This window comes from Anolis carolinensis, chromosome 4 (genome assembly GCF_035594765.1).
Source record: "Anolis carolinensis isolate JA03-04 chromosome 4, rAnoCar3.1.pri, whole genome shotgun sequence".
Classification (NCBI taxonomy): domain Eukaryota; kingdom Metazoa; phylum Chordata; class Lepidosauria; order Squamata; family Dactyloidae; genus Anolis; species Anolis carolinensis.
The window spans coordinates 202,225,428-202,244,588 of NC_085844.1; the positions used below are offsets into that span (position 1 = coordinate 202,225,428).

The following is a 19,161-nucleotide window of genomic DNA, read 5'->3' on the forward strand; positions in this document are numbered from 1 at the left end:
TGTCACAATGTTGACCAAAGCTCCTAATTGGGCTTGATCCTTACACTTACTTACACTTACTTATTGTTACTTAAGAAATGACATACTGAAAGATTCTGACACTTTCTAATATACATTCCATTTTAAGAGAGCAACCTTTTAAAAAAATATAATGACATTTTTTTAAAAGAAACTAACTTATCACAACACTTTCTCCCTTCTTTAGACTTTCTCCTTGTGATGCTGATAATTGGTATGTATGTAATTGTAAAAGCAACAAGGACTATTGTGTCACTCAAGTGCATTAGTTTTGTCAGCATTTCATATTATAAATAAACCTTGTTTATTAAATAATTTATGGAATTATCAAAATAATTGATTTTCAGATGAATGAGATCTAAATGTTATTATGTTGGCTAAGTAGCAAATCTGTTCCATGAAACCCGAGGAATGAATTCTTTAAGTCAGGGGTCCCCAAACTTTTTAAACAGGGGGCCAATTCACGGTCCCTCAGACCGTTGGAGGGCCGAACTATAGTGTTTTTTTTTAACTATGAACAAATTCCTATGCACACTGCACTTATCTTATTATGAAGTAAAAAAACAAACAAAAAGGGAACAAATACAGCCTCAATGTTAATCATCATCATCATCAAAATAATAAAGAGGGTTTGGAAGAGACCCCTTGGGCCATCTAGTCCAAACCCCTTTTGCTTTTGTGCAACAAAACATAATCAAAGCACCCCTGACAGTCACTCAATAATAATAATAATAATAATAATAATAATAATAATAATAATAATAATAATAATAATAATAATGGGATCTGCGCACATCATCCGAAAATACATCACACAGTCCTAGACACTTGGGAAGTGTTCGACTTGTGATTTTGTGATACGAAATCCAGCTGTGATACGAAATCCAGATCTTGTTTGCTGTGTCATAATAAAATAATAATGATAATAATAATAATAATAATAATAATAATAATAATAATAATAATAAATCACACAGTCCTAGACACTTGGGAAGTGTTCGACTTGTGATTTTGTGATACGAAATCCAGCATATCTATCTTGTTTGCTGTGTCATAATAAAATAATAATAATAATAATAATAATAATAATAATAATAATAATAATAATACATCACACAGTCCTAGACACTTGGGAAGTGTTCGACTTGTGATTTTGTGATACGAAATCCAACATATCTATCTTGTTTGCTGTGTCATACAATGATAGTAATAATGATAGTCAAGGAAGGAGTGCACGGCGGCAGCGGCGGGAAAAGGGCGCACAGGGCGAGGGAAGGTGAGTGGCTTTCTCTCCTCGCTCGCCCCGCGCACTCCTTCCTTGACAGTGGTGGCAGGAAAGGAGTGCGCGGGGCGAGCGAGGCGAGAAAGGCACTCGCCTTCCCTGCCTCCTCGCTCGCCCTGCGCGCTCCTTCTTCGCTGGCAGCGGCGGGAAAGGAGCGCGCGGGGCGAGCGAGGAGGCAGGGAAGGTGAATGGCTTTGTCTCCTCGCTCGCCCCACGCACTCCTTCCTCGACAGCGGCGGCGGGAAAGGAGTGCGTGGGGCGAGCGAGGGGAGAAAGGCACTCAACTTCCCTGCCTCCTCGCTCGCCCTGCATGCTCCTTCCTCGGTGGCAGTGGCAGCAGAAAAGGTGCATGTGGGGCGAGGGAGAAGGGAAAGTCCTTTTCCTCTTTCTCCTTGCCACACACACCTTTCTTGGCAGAGGAGGGAGCTACCGCCCCGCGGGCCAGATAAATAGCTCCGACGGGCCGCATGTGGCCCGCGGGCCGTAGTTTGGGGACCCCTGCTTTCAGTAGTCCTTTCCATACTTCAAAGCACCTTTAATAGCCTCAGTTGTTTTGATTCAGTTACAGTGTTTCAGAGTGATTTTTCCATTCTGTCCTAGAAACATTATTTTCTAGTGTTTAAGAGAGATTCCCTGTTCTTTTCTAGAATGTTTATAACTTTAGTTCACTAGGGCAAGGAACTTTATTGTTGAATACTCTTTAAACTTCTGTTTTAAATCCTTTAGTTTATTTCATGTTTCTAATTTCACTTAATTTGAGAAAATCTAAATAGATCAAGCCATACAAGTCATTTATTACTTGTCAGATAAATATTCTGCTTTGTTTTGAGATTGGAATTAGATGTTTGGTTAGAAGTTCTTGGAAAACTCAGATGTTGACTGTGGGCTCCATATTTCTTTTGGGTGTGCCCTTTTAGATTGTTTAATCATAGAATCATAGAGTTGGAAGAGACCTTGTGGGCCATCCGGTCCAACCCCCTGCCAAGAAGCAGGACAATCACATTCAAAGATTTTGAGAGTAACTAGTCTGATCTTTTAATTGGAATTCTTGACATGCATTTTACAAATATTAGATTTGTAGGCTTCCCACATTCCCAATGAGAGGTCCTGGGAAAAGCCTGTATTTCAAAAGTTTGACACTGATAGCTGAAAAGGATTGTGTTTTCTTTACTTTGTTGGTTCGCTGAATGGGGGCAGTTTCAAGTATTGATATTATAGGGTTTTTTTTAAAGACCTCTTGTTTTGGAATAGACAATATAAATACTTTGAGTATTTTTATCTTAAGGTATTCAGTGCTGAGATAAATCACATAGTCCTACTGTATGTGAAGGAAATTTGGTAATAACCCCCTATATTTATTTTAATTGATGAGAGGACTATCTACTACCTAATAAATTAAGATAAACTCTCTGGTTGGTTCTTTTAAAAATAACCCCCTTCTCCTTTTCCTTGTAGTATTTTTACTCATGCTTTTTTGGCTACTGGCAGATTTGAGTTACAGGAGATACTGTAAACAAAAAGCGTAAGTGTTATTAAATTTTCCTTTCTTCTTACTTTCATTCTTTCTGCCATGCATCATTTACACTGTGTGTTTTCTTCTACATTTCAGAAAGGAAAATGTGGGGCCACCTGTTGAAGTTATATCAATGCCTCCTGAAGTAATGCCAAATCGGTAAGTTAAGTTCAAGACAACAGAAGCTGCAACAATTTTCCTTTTGTCTGATCTTACTAAGGAGAGCAAGATTTTGTCCCTTCCTCTCCTTGTCTTCCTTGTCTTCTGCTATGTTCATTTGAACTCTGTTGGCAGCATTCTAATCTTTGTTTCTACCTATACCTTATTTCCTGGATAAAGAAATTATTTTTATTCAACTCTATTGTCTCTTATTATTTCCTCGATCTCATTGATTTTTTAAATAAAACGTTTGTAAATTTTGCAGTCCCACCAATTATGACTAAACCCTCCAATTCCACCACATTTGTGCCAGAATAATTTTGATGTATTTTTTAATTATAAAAGTTAATTGTTCTGGGATTTGATAACATTTTGTCAACATTTTACATTGTGTTTCTTTATATGTTTATTTCCTTTTATTGATTCTATCCATTTTTAATGTCCTTCTCATCACTGTTTAATTAATCTTTCAATACCTCAATCAAAGTAATGTTTAAATTATATTTTTTTCTATTATTTTTGTATATAAATCCTGCAATACCTTTCTCCTTCTCTATTTTCACTTTAAAATTTGGTATAAATCTGATTATGGGCCTTCCTTTCTATTCAATTCTATGATCCTCTGACTTATTCCGTACCATAGTAACCAGTTACTTTGTCCAAACTTATCCTTTAACTCTTCCCATTCCTTTATTGTTCCATAGAGTTTTAATAAGTCTCCAACTTTTGTTATTCCATTCTGTTTCATACTTTTTATCATTTTTCCATATATCTGTTCATTTTTATTACCTAATATTCCTATTGGAAGCAATTCTATTTTATTTATTAGAAATTTAGTGAGACTATTGGGCCTACTTTTAGTTTCTTAATTACATTTTTATCTCTATTTTCCTTCAAACATGAGCCATTTTTTCATCTGTTCATTGATTTTTCCATTCACAGCCATCTTTTTGATTCGTCTAGTTCCAACTCCTATAATCTCACTATAACCTAAAAATAGCTCTTTAAGCACGGTGTTCCCCATCCTCCATTCTCTTGTGATTACTAGAATGTCAAATTGGATATTTTACTCTTGTTTACCTCCTACTATCCAGGATTTAATTGAGTTGTCTCATTTCTTTATTATTTTATTTGGAATATTAAATGGAAGAATTTGAAAAAGTAACAAAATTTGGGAAAGATCATAATTTTGCATACCTTTAGTACAGGCCCATAGCCAGAGAGGGGATTTAAGGGTCCAACCCCCCCCCCCCCCAAATGTGTCAAGTTAAATAAAACCTCATTTAGTCATGAATTTTTTTAACCTGACACATTTTGGGAGGAGGGGTTGAACCTTTAAACCCCTTCCTCTGGCTTCCCCTTAGCATGGTTGTAATATACCAATTCCATTTTTTCCAATTATATATTTACTTGCTAATTTTTTTCCACAAATTATTATAGTTTACTTGTATTAAATTAGAGAATATATATTCCCAAGTATTTTAACTTCTTTTTTCCCGATTTTACCACCAGAATAGTTTGCACTTCTTTTAGCTCTTCTCAAGTTACATTTTTATGTAGAATATCTGATTTTTCAATATTAATCAATCAACTTTATTTTTATATCCCACCACCATCTCCCCGAAAAGACTCAGGGTGGCTTACACAGGGACAAGCCCGAATAACAACATAGCAAACCATTTCATGCATAGTAATCAAACAGTAAATTAAAAACATTCCAAAACAGATAAAAACAACATAACATTACAATTACTTTTAAAAGCCTGAGCATCGATAGTTAAGCACGGCAAAAGGTGCCTGGTGTGGAGCTCCAAGGTCCATAATAGAGTCAGAGCGAGTAGAGGAAGAACATGAGGACGAATTCCATTAAAGTGCTATTACATATGGAGTAAGGGACAGTGATAAAGTGCCGTATGGTTTTGTAAACATTGACGGATAACAAATCTGATGGGCTTATTATATGTATAGCTAATCCTTAAATAATCTCATTTTTAAAATGATTTGTATTAATTCCTTTACTGATCCTTTTGGTGATTCTAATAATACCATCTGCATAGAAATTAACTTTTATTCTTTCCTATCTTATACCCTTTAATTTTATTTTCCTTCCTAATTAAGTTAGCTAGAGGTTCTATCACCACTGCAAAGAGGTTTCCTGAAAGGGGACACTTTGCTTTGTACCACTTTTAATTTTAATAATTCTTGAATTGGAATCATAACAGTTGTTTCTGCCTGGTTATCTCTATGTAATTCTCTAATTACATCGCATTTCCCCCCAATTTAACTTCCTCACATAATTGAAACAAATATTGATGGTTTACAATATCAAAGACATTTCACCCTCCTGAGGGGGGAGGGGCACCCGAAGACTCGGCAACTCGGTGCAGCGAGTTCGCGCACCACTTTGCAGACAAAGTCGCTCAGACTCGCTTCGACTTGGATGCTAGTTTTGTTGCAATGCCAAAAGAGGTAACTGAGGCACCTGTCTGTTCGAACTTGTGGGATTTGTTTCAGCTTGTTCGCCCGGATGACGTGGACAGGATCCTTGGGGCGGTGAGAGCGACCACTTGCTCTGCAGACCCTTGCCCCTCGTGGCTAATTAAATCGGCCAGAGGAGGGTTGGTAGAGTGGTTTGTGATGATAATTAATGCCTCTTTGGATCAAGGCAAATTTCCATCTGTCCTCAAACAGGCCATAGTGAGGCCTATATTGAAGAAGGCCTCCCTTGATTCGGCCATTCTAAACAACTACAGACCAATCTCGAACCTCCCTTTCTTGGGCAAGGTCCTGGAGCGGGTGGTTGCCTCGCAGCTCCAGGGTTTCCTGGATGACACCGATTTTCTGGACCCATCGCAGTCTGGCTTTAGACCTGGTCACAGTACTGAGACGGCTTTGGTCGCCTTGGTGGATGACCTCCGCAGGGAGCTGGACAGGGGGAGTGTGACCCTGCTGGTTCTCTTGGACATCTCAGCGGCTTTCGATACCATCGACCATGGTATCCTTCTGGGACGGCTCTCCGGGATGGGCCTTGGGGGCATGGCTCTGTCGTGGCTTCAGTCCTTCCTGGAGGGCCGTTCCCAGTTGGTGAAGCTGGGGGACACCTGCTCAGACCCCTGGCCTTTGACCTGTGGGGTCCCGCAAGGTTCCATTCTGTCCCCCATGCTTTTTAACATCTACATGAAACCGCTGGGAGAGGTCATCCGGAGTTTTGGAGTTCGGTGCCATCTCTACGCAGATGACACTCAACTCTACTACTCCTTTCCACCGAACTCCAAGGAAGCCCCCCAGATACTGAACCAGTGCTTGGCAGCTGTGATGGGCTGGATGAGGGCGAATAAGCTGAAGCTTAATCCCGACAAGACAGAGGTCCTCCAGGTCAGTCGTATGTCCGATCGGGGTATTGGGTGGCTACCTGTGCTTGACGGGGTCGCACTCCCCCTGAAGGCGCAGGTCCGCAGTTTGGGGGTCCTCCTGGACTCAGCACTGACGCTTGATGCTCAGGTGTCGGCCGTGGCCGGGAGGGCCTTTGCACAATTAAAACTTGTGCGCCAACTGCGACCTTACCTCGTGAAGTCTGATCTGGCCACGGTGGTCCATGCCTTAGTTACCTCTAGACTGGACTATTGCAATGCACTCTACGTGGGGCTGCCCTTGAAGACGGCCCGGAAACTCCAACTAGTTCAACGTTCGGCAGCCTTGCTTCTAACTGGAGCAAATTATAGGGAGCGGTCAACCCTCCTGCTTAAGGAGCTCCACTGGCTGCCGTTCACCTTCCGGACCCAATTCAAGGTGCACGTGATCACCTACAAAGCCCTGAACGGTTTGGGACCCTCCTACCTTAGTGATCGCCTCTCCCCCTACGAACCTGCACGATCTCTTCGTTCGTCGGGGGAGGCCCTCCTCTCGCTCCCACCTCCGTCACAAGCACGGTTGGTGGGGACGAGAGAGAGGGCCTTCTCCGTGGTGGCCCCCCGGCTCTGGAACTCGCTCCCCAGGGAAATCAGGCAAGCCCCCACCCTGGTAGCATTCAGAAAGAGCTTGAAAACCTGGCTCTTTACTCAAGCCTTTAGATAAAGATTGCTCATCCAGAAGCAATCTGTATCTGTGACCATTCTTGTACCGGTTTGCACCTTTTACCTTTGTCAACTCGATATAGACACAGGGTCTATTCCCATCCCAATTTGCACTTCCAGAATTTGCAGCACTTTATCAGTCACCTTGTGTCTACAATATTTATATGGTGCACTTTACCCAGTCTACTTTTACAATCTCTCAGTTTTAATCCATGTTTTTATTAGTTCTTGTTTTTTATTGGCTAATGTTTTATTTTTATTTTTTATTTTTTTTTATTGTGCAAGTTGTTGTCTATTGCTGTGTTTTATACTGCTACTGTTTTTATTCGGGCTTGGCCCCATGTAAGCCGCCCTGAGTCCCCTTCGGGGAGATAGAGGCGGGGTATAAAAATAAAGTTATTATTATTATTATTATTATTTGCTAATGTGTTTGTAAAAAGCTTATAGTCTACATTACATAATGTTATTGGTCTATAAGAATTTGGATGGGCCTCCTCCTTATTAGGTTTTAATATCATTATAATTCCCAATATTTTCCATGTCGCAGGGAATATTTAATTAGTTATTTTATACTTTCCTTCAACATTTCAGAATTGAAAACGAGGAGCTGATTATCGAAGATTTATCAGATGGGTAAGGTGGCAAATGTACAAAATAAGAGAAGCTGCAACAACTTTGCTTTTGTCTAATCTTACTGAGAAGGGCAAGATTTTGTCCCTTCTTCTCCTCCTTTTCCTTGTCTTCTGCTGTGGTCATTGAGCACCAAGTATTTTTGAACTCTGTTGGCAGCATTTGAAGTAAGCAAAGGCCATGGAGGAAGTAGGACTAGAAGGTGAAAGAGACGGGGACATTTTCAAAACAGCTTTTTCAAGTAGGACAATAGAGGGTTAATTGTGACATTGAGGAATCGAGGAAGCTTGTTTCTGCTTCTCTGGAGACCAGGACACAGATCAATAGCAGAAAAAGAAATTAGGAACAACATCCTGATAGTATGAGCTGTTCAGCAGTGGGATGTGCTGCATAAAGTGGATAGCCATTTAATTTCATTTGGTAAAAGGAAAAAAGATTTGGGCTTGGATGCATTATGGAAGGAACTTTATTGCAGTGGTTCTCAACCTGTGGGTCCCCAGATATTTTGGCCTTCAACTCCCAGAAATCCTAACTCCTGGTAAACCAGCTGGGATTTCTGGGAGTTGTAGGCCAAAACAAGGTTGAGAACCACTGCTTTATTGGGATTTTATCAGCTACCTTCATTGAGTAAAACCCTTTATGATGCCAAGAAGCCCCATATTCTATGTCCTCCAAAGTAATGCCCCAGTGATGTGCTCAGCATTGCCCTCCAGGGAAATTATTCCTGTCTTTTCAAAGAAGCAGTTTGTTAAAGCAGAACACTCTCTTTAGATTCATATACAAAGTGTGGTGATTTAATCACCTTAATTGCTAAATTAGACTTCTTCTTCTTTTTTAAAAAAAGTTCACCTATTAGGATTTTAAATACAATTTTAAAAAGAGGAATGCATTTGTTTATTTTTCTGAATTTTTAATTCTGCTGAGCTAATCATAAAAAATCTTTTAAAATGCCATAAGGGATAAATAATAATTCTCATAAATCTCCCAAACAGGGACTAATACTGGCCTCAAGAGTCTCCTTCTGTTTTAAGAAAGGTAAGTCTTGTCTTCATTTTATTTACAGAATCTGATGAGGAACATTAATCTGTGATGCCTTCGTAGTTGTTTTTTTTTGGGAAAACTCACATCCTTTGGCAAGTTCATATCAAATAAATAAAATAATCACATGTTGTAACTTGAATGCCTGATTTTAATTTGTCCATCTTTGTAGCAGAAAATGTAACTTATCTTCAGTTAACAAACATTTAAAAGGTAGATGTAGCATAAATTTATTTGTTTTTATTGCTTGTAAATTGATTGTTAGTCCCAACAAAATAAACTCATTAAATCATTGGCAGAATGATAACTCAGCCATTGTGTAAATTGATTTTGTTCATTGGAACTCCTTCAGTTTGGATTAACAACCAGATTTACATTTAAGAATGTCTGTTCCTCATAAATGCTGTGCTAACTCTCATATTTTGTAGGAAAAAGTAATGAGAAATATATTCCAAACACTACACTGTTCTGAATTGGAAAATACCTAAAAATGCTTTTACTTTTTATAATGGTTCTACACTGCCCTATATCCCAGGATTTGATTTCAGATTACCTGCTTTGAACTGGATTACTGATATATGAATCTACACTGCCAGATAATCTGGGATAAACAGTTTCATAATGCAGATTAACTAAATTGAACTAGATTCTATGGCAGTGTAGACCCGGAACTGTTCTACTTCCATATAATCCTTTATTTTATCCAAGATTATCTGCTTTGAATTGGATTATATGGCAGTTTAGACTCATATAATCCAATTTAAAACAGATATCTGGGATCACATATTGGATTATATCTGGACCCTGCCACATGCACAGTGGAGGACCTTCTTACAGCAACACCAGAGGCACTCCAAGTGGCCAGATTTTGGTCAAAGGACATTTAGTATAATGCCAAGTTCAATCTTTATTATATGGCAGTGTAGATGGGTCCTCAGGCTGGATCTACAATGCCATATAATGCAATTTCAGAATTCAGGTTAACTGCATTCAACTGGATTCCATGAGCCTAAACTGCCATTGAATCCTAAATGCTAAATTGCATTCTGAAACTAGATTATATGGCACTGTAGATCCAGGCTCAGACAGTGACATAGAGATGCTAATACTGGATTATTCAGTTGAAAAGACTGATTTACTGCAGTTTTCTCTTCCGGGTAAGAGAAACGATTTTGACAGGATTCCTCTGCATAATCAAGTATTCTGGCCTGCTTCATAGGATTTTTCTAAACAGAATAGCAACACAAAATTACCTTGCAGAGAACACTTTTCTTTATAAGTAAATGTGTTACTTTGCGCAGAAAAGTCCTGTAACATACTGGGACATTGGGATATCAGAAAACAACTGCACAAAACTCTAACTTTTAATTGAGCTTTCTGACTGTCATTAAATACAGTTTTTTATTAGTGAAATAATATTAAGGAACACTTTCCCAATTTTCACAGTGGTAACTTGTGCTAAACAAGACTGGAAGGGGAGGATTGAACTGATCCCAGATTATTTGATTTAAACTGGATTATATGAGTCCCCACTGTCAGATATTCTGGGATAAGAAGATAATCTGGGATCAGATCCTGGGATGTAGGGGTGGTGTGGAAGGGGCCTAAGAAAGCAGAAAAGAGCTCCACGGTATTCTAAGTATCTCTGAAAGTTGTAGATGGGGCCTTGGAATCATGGGTCTATCTATCTATCTATCTATCTATCTATCTATCTATCTATCTATCTATCTATGGAATTAGTGTGCATCTTACAATCAACGACATCTTAGAATTGAAGAAATGCAGTACTGTACATTGTTTACATTTAAGCCTCTTTTTTGTATCTGAAATTTTTCCAAGAGCTCCCAATTAGCAGTGGAAAGAAAAATGTTTTTATTTTTCACATATTACATAGTCTATATATATAGAAGGGTAATGAAATTTCGGCCTAGGACAAAACAACAAAACTACACATCCCAGAAACACTAAACTTAGCAGCACAACCCCTCATTCATGCCTCTACGTTCATACAACAAACAGCTCCAGCTACTCCAGAAAACGGACAGGCTTTGAGACTGCAAGGCTGTTCACTGCTATTCCCCCTGACCAACAAGGATTCCCATAAGCCACAGAAATGCGTGGCCGGGCAAAGCTAGTACTTTATATTAACCCAGTCACATTGGCCATATACTGCATGTTGCTGTCCTTCTGTGAAACTGCATGGTTTGTGTTTAATCTTGTGAATCCAACGTGAATCCATATTGTTGTTTTCAGGGACTCTTCTGATTCGAGGAAGATTATCAGTAATGCCCAATGAACTTATTCCATGCCCTCATATCAAGAAATTATGTGTATCCACAACTATGATGTGAGTAGTTAAGTGCTGCTGGGACAATGGTGCCATTTTTTACAGTCACTTTCATTTTACTTTGTGGCTTCTCCGCTGTCAAGTCTTCAGTGTTTGAGAAAGGAAACTTGCAATCTCTTATAATTCTAAATGTTCAAATGAGTATTCCTTATAGTTTTACTGATTTGCATTTAGCCATATTTTTCTCTAATTTTAATTATTTTTAAAATCTAACATTTAAAAATACTGTCTAAAATAAAAAAATACAAAAATATTTTATAGGTCCAAATGTTAGTATATTATACATGTTCAAACATTACTATTTGTTATGGTTTTGCAGATTTGCACTCAGCCATCCTTTTTGGGGGTAATTTTTAAAATTTAAAAATATAAGTTAAATCCAAAATAAAAAAATAAAACAGATAAAAATACACAAAATAAAAACTACAAAAAAATTAAATATTTAAATATTAGTATATTCCACATGTCTAAACATGGTTATTCCTTATGGTTTTGCTAATTGGCACTCAGCCATACTTTTTTTTTTGGATAATCTTTAAATTAAATTTTAAAAAGGGCAACTTAAATCCAACAAACTAAAAATAAAAAAATGATAAAACACAGAAACTAAAATTTAAAAAAATACAAAAATACAAAATACAAAAAAAGACATGTTTAAAAGTTATGTGTCCAAACATGGTTATCCCTTATGGTTTTGTGAATTGGTACTCAGCCAATTTTTTTTTTTTGGGGGGGGGGTAGTATTTTAAACTATATTTTTAAAGATGCAACTTAAATCCACGAACATTTAATTTCACTTTGTGGCTTCTTTGCTTTAAAGTCTTCAGTGTTACGAGGAAGGAAATTATATTTTACATTTAGTTAACCTAGTTTATTTAACATTTAGTTAGTCACTTATAATTCCACATGTCCAAACATTACTATTCTAGATAGTGTTGCTGATTTCAACTCAACCAGATTTTTTCATAATCTTTAAATTAAAATATAAAAAACACAAAAACTACCAAAAAATCAAAAACCAAAAAACCCCCAACAAAATCTCAATGTCTAAATGCTAGTATATTCTATATGTCCAAACATGACTATTTCTTATGGTTTTGCTGACTGGCACTCAGCCATACTTCCCCTCCCCCCCAAATTTATATTTTTTAAATGAAAATTAATTCCATTTAACACAAATAAAAAATATAAAATAAAATGTAAAAATAATCTACATGTCTAGACATTACTATAATTGTACATGTCCAAACATGGCTGTTCCTTATGGTTTTGCTGACTGTCAATCAGACATATTTTTTCACAATTCTTTTAACTAAATTTCCAAAAGTGCAACTGAAATCCAATACATTGTTTATTGTTTTGTTTTAATTTGTTAGTTTTGCCTCAGATGTACTTTCAAGATTTCTTTTAATTTTGAAAGATTACAAAAGGATAAAACTTGGCATATGAGATTGGTGCATTTTGTCTCTGAAAACTCAGTAGAGAAGACAAATTGTATATATATGGCTGAATATAATTTGTACTTATCAAAGACTTACAGATTGGAACTGTAATGTTTGTTGCTTTGTAGGAAATAAAATGTCATGCATGTTTTAACTTTAAACTGGTAAATGTGTGCTTAGATTTTGTTCCCCAGTTTCGTGAATTTCATCCCTATCTACTAAGAAGCCAATTGCTTTTTAGTAGATGAAAATGGAGAGACCTGGATTTTGGCAACGATATTAAAGGGAACCCTGGCATCATTTTTAAAAAGGAATTGGAGCTTGTTGTTTGTTTGTTTATATATTTATTTGCCTTTACCCCAAATGGGACTCAAAACATCTTCAAAATCAGACTCAGGCCCCATCTATACTACCATATAATGTGATTTTAGAATGCAGTGTTACTGCAGTACATGTATAACCCAACTCAATGCAGCTAAACTGCATTCTGAAACTGCATGGTATGTCAGTGTGGATGGGGCCTGTAGCCTTGATTGCCATTGCAATCCATAAGTGGCAGATATATCCAGATTCTTAAAGTGAAGCAGAACATAGACCTTAGATCTTTGTTTCTTCAGATGGCTTTGGTTCCTTCTGCACATAAAATCCAAATGATTGCTTTGAACTGGATTATCTGGCAGTGTAGACTCAGATAATCCAGTTCAGAGCAGATAATGTGGATTATCTGCCTTGATATTCAGGATGATATAGCAGTGTAGAAGGCTCCTTTGGCCCCTTCTACACAGCTGTATAAAATCCAGATTATTTGATTTGAACTGGATTATATGGCAGTGTAGATCCAGATAATCCAGTTCAAAAGATTTTCTGCTTTGATCATCAGGATTTTACGGTAGAAGGGCCTTAGAGCATCTGTGTCAAATGCAAACCTGGCCCGCCATGTCATTTTTCTGACCCTCCATATGCTGGACCACATTTCCTGTATTCCTGATCATTAGACATGAATAGAGCTGATGGCAGTTGTGATACAGTAACATCTGGAAGGCTGTAGTTTGTTTTGTCAGATAGGTGGGTTTGCGTTTTAGATACAAAGCTTGTTCATGCAATGCCTGCCTTCAAAATATCCTTTAACCTTTCCCTTAAACTCAAGAGCCACAAGTGCTGTTGGGTTACAATTCCCATTATCCCCAGTCCACATGTCGGGTAATCACAAGTGATGGGAGTTGTAGTTCAGCAAATCTGGGTAAAAAATAAAGCACACCAATCGACTACTATGTTATGTTATCTGCCTCATCACACCAGAGCATGGATAACGATGATGATGATGATAATGATGATAATAATAATAATAATAATAACAATAATAACAATAACTACTTTATTTTTCTATCCTGCCTCCATCTCCCCACAGGGACTCGGGGCGGCTAACACAGGGCCAAGCCCGGGAACAAATAAAACAAAGTAAAAACAGATAAAAACTATATAAAAACACATTTAAATCAGATAATACAATGCAATAGCAATACAATACAATAACAGTAAAAACCAATGTAAAACTTGGAATAATGACATAAAAAGAACACCATTTAGGAGAATGGAGTAAAGTGGGTCCACTTTAAATCCGGTTTCTGCCTCCTGCAGAATCCTGGAGTTTGTAGTTTGGTCAGGCCAAGGACCTATCTGGCTGAACTGTTTAAAGACCCCTCCCTAAAGTGGATTTAAAGTGGATCCAAATCTATCTATCTATAGATATAGATATATAGATATATAGTTGGCTCTTTGTATCCTCAGGTCTTCCGTCTATGGGTTCAATGCCCCTTTGAAGGCAACCATAGTAAGGCTGATGTGGTCTTTGATTAAACGGAGTTTGACATTCCTGACCTATAGGAAATTCCATGTCTATAATTCTCTGCAAGCCCCCAAAGCCTTCAGATAGATGGGAAAAAAAGAGGGGACTCTGCATGTTAACCGGGGAAAGGGGCAATAGATTTGGCAGAGGAAAAGCCTGACCAAGCTTCATGAGGACGTCCAAGAAGAAGATGATGGAGGATGACATGCCTAGGGAAACATCTGTGTCAGACATTAAAGCCTGTGCTTATTGTAATGAGTGGAGCTCTGCTTGCCTCTGTCCAGCAGCCCATAATACTGCTACGGCACATTATGCAAGAAGGGACCGCAGGGGCCACCCAGTCCAACCCCCTGCCATGCAAGAAAAGCAAAATCAAAGCATCCCAGACAGATGGCCATCCAGTTTCTGTTTAAAAGCCTCCAAGGAAGGTGCTTCCACTACACGCAGAGGCAGAGAGTTCCACTGTTGAACAGCTCTCATAGTGCAGCTCATCCTTGCACAGTGTCCTCAAAATAACTCACATTAGTGTAACCTCCACCATAAATTGCTAAGAGCATTCCAGTCAATGTGGGAATAATTATATTCGAGCCACAAACCTTTTCACGGCATTTGTGGCTGGCTATGAATTGCCGTATAGATGAAATATAAAATATCTTTAAATGAAAGTACCATATGTTTTCAATTCTAATACACTTCTGATTGTGAGGCAGGCACTAATTTCAACAACAACCAAAGGATGGATATACAGTGTCATATAATCCAGTATCTGATCCCAGATTATCTGCTTTGAACTGGATTATATGAGTCTACACTGCCAGATAATCCAGTTCAAAGCAGATAAACTGGGATCAGATACTGGAAGATATGGCAGATTGGATGGTGCCCAAGGCCCCTTCTGCATTGCCATATAAAATCCAGATTATCTGATTTGACCTGGATTATTTTTTTTCATGTCAGGAGTGACTTGAGAAACTACAAGTCACTTCTGATGTGAGAGAATTGGCTGTCTGCAAGGACGTTGCCCGGGGGATGCCCAGATGTTCTGATATTTTACCATCCTTGTGGGAGGCTTCTCTCATGTCCCAGCATGGGGAGCTGGAGCTGACAGATGGGAGCTCATCTGCGCTCTCCACAGATTCGATTTGAACTGGCAACCTTCAGGTCAGCAACCCAACCTTCAGGTCAGCAGTCCTACCGGCACAAGGGTTTAACCCATTGCACCACTGGGGGCTCCGACTTGGATTATCCTGTAGTCTAGGATCATATGATCCAGTTCAAAGTAGATAATGTGGATTATCTGATTTGATAATTTGGATTATATGGCAGTATAGATAGGGGCGAAGAAAGAGTCTCCTAGGAAGGTGAAAACAGTATTCATGAAAATAATATGTCTGGATAATCCTTTGCTGCCATCTAGCGGCCAGGTGAAAACGGTGTTTGTTCCTCTGTTTATTCACAAGGAAGCTTTAAAGCAGGGGTCCCCAAACTTTTTAAGCAGAGGGCCAGTCCACAATCTTTCAGACTGTTGAGGGGCCGGATTATCATTTGAAAAAAAAATACAAACAAATTCCTATGCATACTGCACATGTCTTATTTGTAGTGCAACAACAACAACAACAACAACAACAACGAAAGAACAATACAATATTTAAAAATGAAAACAATTTTAACCAACATAAACCTATTAGGATTGCAATGGAAAGTGTGGGTCTGCTTCTGGTCAATGAGATAGTCAAGTTAATTAGGATTGTTGTTGTTGTTGTTGTTGTTGTTGTTGTGTGCCTTCAAGTCATGTCAGACTTTGGCCGAGCCAAAGTCTAAAATTAATTATTTATTTACTGCATTTATATCCCGCCCTTCTCACCCCAAAGGGGACTCAGAGCAGCTGTATGTACATACAATATATTATATTATTAGCATAACACAATATTAGCATTACATATTACTATATTGAACTATACCACTATACTATTATATAATATGTAATATATAACATATAATTAATATTATATGGTATTCCTATTAGTATTATATTGTATAACATAAGATTATTATCAATATTATATGTATATACAATATATTATATTATTAAAACTGATATAAAAATATTATATTATAAAACTGAGGGCGGGGGCCAGGTAAATGACCTTGGAGGGCCGCATCCGGCCCCCGGGCCTTAGTTTGGGGACCCCTGCTTTAAAGCGCAAGCGCAAACCTGGCTTCAAGCGTTGCCATAGAAACGGAAGCGTGGCCCCGTCCTTTTCCGAGGAACTCAGAAGTCTCTCAGCACCGCCCACTGCCTTCATTCGACCTTAACTAACCTAAAAAATGAGAGGAAGCTTTCCTTCTGCGCATGCGTTGTCTGCCTCTCGCCCCGCGGAGTTCCGCATGCGCAGTGCTTTGTTTCTATTTTCTTAATGTGCTGTTTAATGATGCTGCCTCTGCCAAAGGCTTTTTGCAGAGGGCTCCAGAGATAGAATTTTAATTAGAGTCATACGCTGCCCTGATTTCCGGGTTCTGTTTATATTTTAACCACACATTGTCTTGGGGAAAAAATTCTTATGTAAGTGGGTTTGAGATATTCTCGTTTCTGCAAGGGAAAAAAGCACACTGGTAAACGCAGAAGTTCCAATACTGATGTTAAGTTACAACCTCCGAGGATGCCTGCCATAGATGTGGGTGAAACGTCAGGAGAGAATGCTTCTGGGACATAGCCACACAGCCCGGAAAATGCACAACCCCCTGTTGTTAAACCATTTGAATTTTTTCCCCTCTATCTTGGGAGTTGTAGTTTGGGGACCTCTTTGGCAGAGAAGACCTTGTAAAAACCACAACTCCCAGGATCCCATTGCCTTGAGCCCTGGCAATTAAAGTGATGTCAGATTGCATTCATTCCACAGTGCAGATGCACCCATTAACTTTTCCAGTGTTTATATAAAAACCTTGTGAGCGTTTTAAATGTCTCTGAGAAATGCCACTCATTGCTAATGTCAAATGGAACCCGGAAATCCCCTCTCCAGACTGAGTTGCAAAAGTGCCTTGTCTCTGTGGTGGGTTTCTGCAAGGGGGCTTGGCTGGGAAGAGCAGAGGGGAGGAAGAGGCAAGGCAACGCTGCGCCCCCATCACACTTCCGGTTGCCGTTTGGACTTCCAAGTTCAGAGAGGTAAGAACGAATCCTTTTCCTCTTTAGCCAGTGAATTGCCTTACAGCAGGCATGGGCCAACTTGGGCCCTCCAGGTGTTTTGGACTTCCACTTCCACTCCACTTCCGCTTAAGCGGCTGAGGGGGAAAAGGAAGGGGCCTGAGGCGGTTAGGAATGGTGGGAGTGGAAGTCCAAAATACCTGGAGGGCCCAAGTTGGCCCATGCCTGCCTTATAGTCTTGTTTTTAATAGATCTTTTTGGCCTACAACTCCCCGAAATCCCAGCCAGTTTACCAACTGTTAGGATTTTTGAGAGTTGAAGGCCCAAAATATCTGGGGACCCCAGGTTGAGAACCACTGGGTTAAACCCTTGTGCCGGCTGAACTGCTGACCTGAAGGTTGCCGGTTCAAATCTGCAGGATGGGGTGAGCTCCCATCTGTCAGCTCTAGCTTGCAGGGACATGAGAGCAGCCTCCCAGCAACAGCTCCGGGCGTCCCCTGGGCAACGTCTCTGTAGACGGCCAATTATCTCACACCAGAAGTGACTTGCAGTATGTTCTCAAGTCGCTTCTGCCACCAGTAAAAAAACCCATAGACTTTATGGTATAGTATAATGTTTTGTAGTAGAACAAAAACATGGTTATGGGACCAGGCTTTTGAGCAAGAGTAGCAACAGAAATGTCATATGACAACTGTATGACTCAATGACAGACCCCATTTGGACTTGAAACACGCTGTGAATATTCATATGCATAATTATGTAGGCTTTTAATATAGGTTTTAATTTTAGTGTATTTTTTTATTTAAATGGATTTCTAATTGTGATGTAATCTGTTTTATATTGTAAGCCTGATGGGTGAGAAAGGCGGGGTAAAAATGATATAATAAACAAATAAATATTTTTAATAGAAAGTTTCAAGTAACCAGAAACTACTTTTATCTGCCATCTACCAATCCACAGGGTGCCTGGATTTGAACCCCAGTGAATACCAAGGGTTTAATGTACTTCACACTGCTATGGTCTTGCACACTTGCTTCCCTAGCATTTAGCCATGGCATTGAAAGTGGTGCCAAATTACAATTCTACAGTGTAGATGCAACCTTAGATGGACCAGTAATTTAACTTGGTGTGAGGCAATGTCCCACTTTGTACAGCCGATAAGGTGATAAGGGGCTTTTCTAGCTCCATGTAAGTTCTGAACATGGTTGTGCCTAACAATGTGGAAAAAAGATCTGGAAAAACCCTTGCAACATATTTGTATGCAGAACTAGGAAGTAACATGTTTTTCTAGTTATTTTGGAAGCCAACAATTTTTTGCCTGAAATGTCTGCAGCTGTAATCCACTGTTTTTCAATGGAATAGGAAAAGCTTATCTGCTGACTCGGGCCTCGTCAATACTGACATACAATGCAGCTTGAAATAGCATTATATGGTCAGTATAGACTCATATTAAGCACCTATACTGCCAGTCTACCCCAGGCATGGGTAAACTTTGGCCCTCCAGGTGTTTTGGACTTCAACTCCCACAATTCCTAACAGCCAGGCGTTCAAAACACCTGGAATGCCAAAGTTTAACTATGCCTGGTCTACACTGATCATATAATAGTTTGAAACTGCATTATATGGCAGTGTAGATGGGGTTTACATCGTCTTAGCAATTGAGGTGGCAGA

The 19,161-nt window shown here is 38.9% G+C and overlaps 1 protein-coding gene across 1 annotated transcript in view; it reads left to right on the forward strand.

Annotated features, from left to right (window-relative positions):
- The window catches only part of LOC134298431 (complement component receptor 1-like protein), a 35,427-nt gene extending 22,764 nt beyond the window's left edge, over positions 1-12,663 (forward strand). The window contains exons 13-18 of the mRNA XM_062978632.1: positions 206-232; positions 2,756-2,822; positions 2,910-2,972; positions 7,637-7,678; positions 8,668-8,710; positions 10,967-12,663. Of these exons, the coding sequence (XP_062834702.1) occupies positions 206-232; positions 2,756-2,822; positions 2,910-2,972; positions 7,637-7,678; positions 8,668-8,674 (206 nt within the window). The 3' untranslated portion in view covers positions 8,675-8,710; positions 10,967-12,663. The remainder of the gene's footprint in view (positions 1-205; positions 233-2,755; positions 2,823-2,909; positions 2,973-7,636; positions 7,679-8,667; positions 8,711-10,966) is intronic.
- The last annotated feature ends 6,498 nt before the right edge of the window (positions 12,664-19,161 follow it).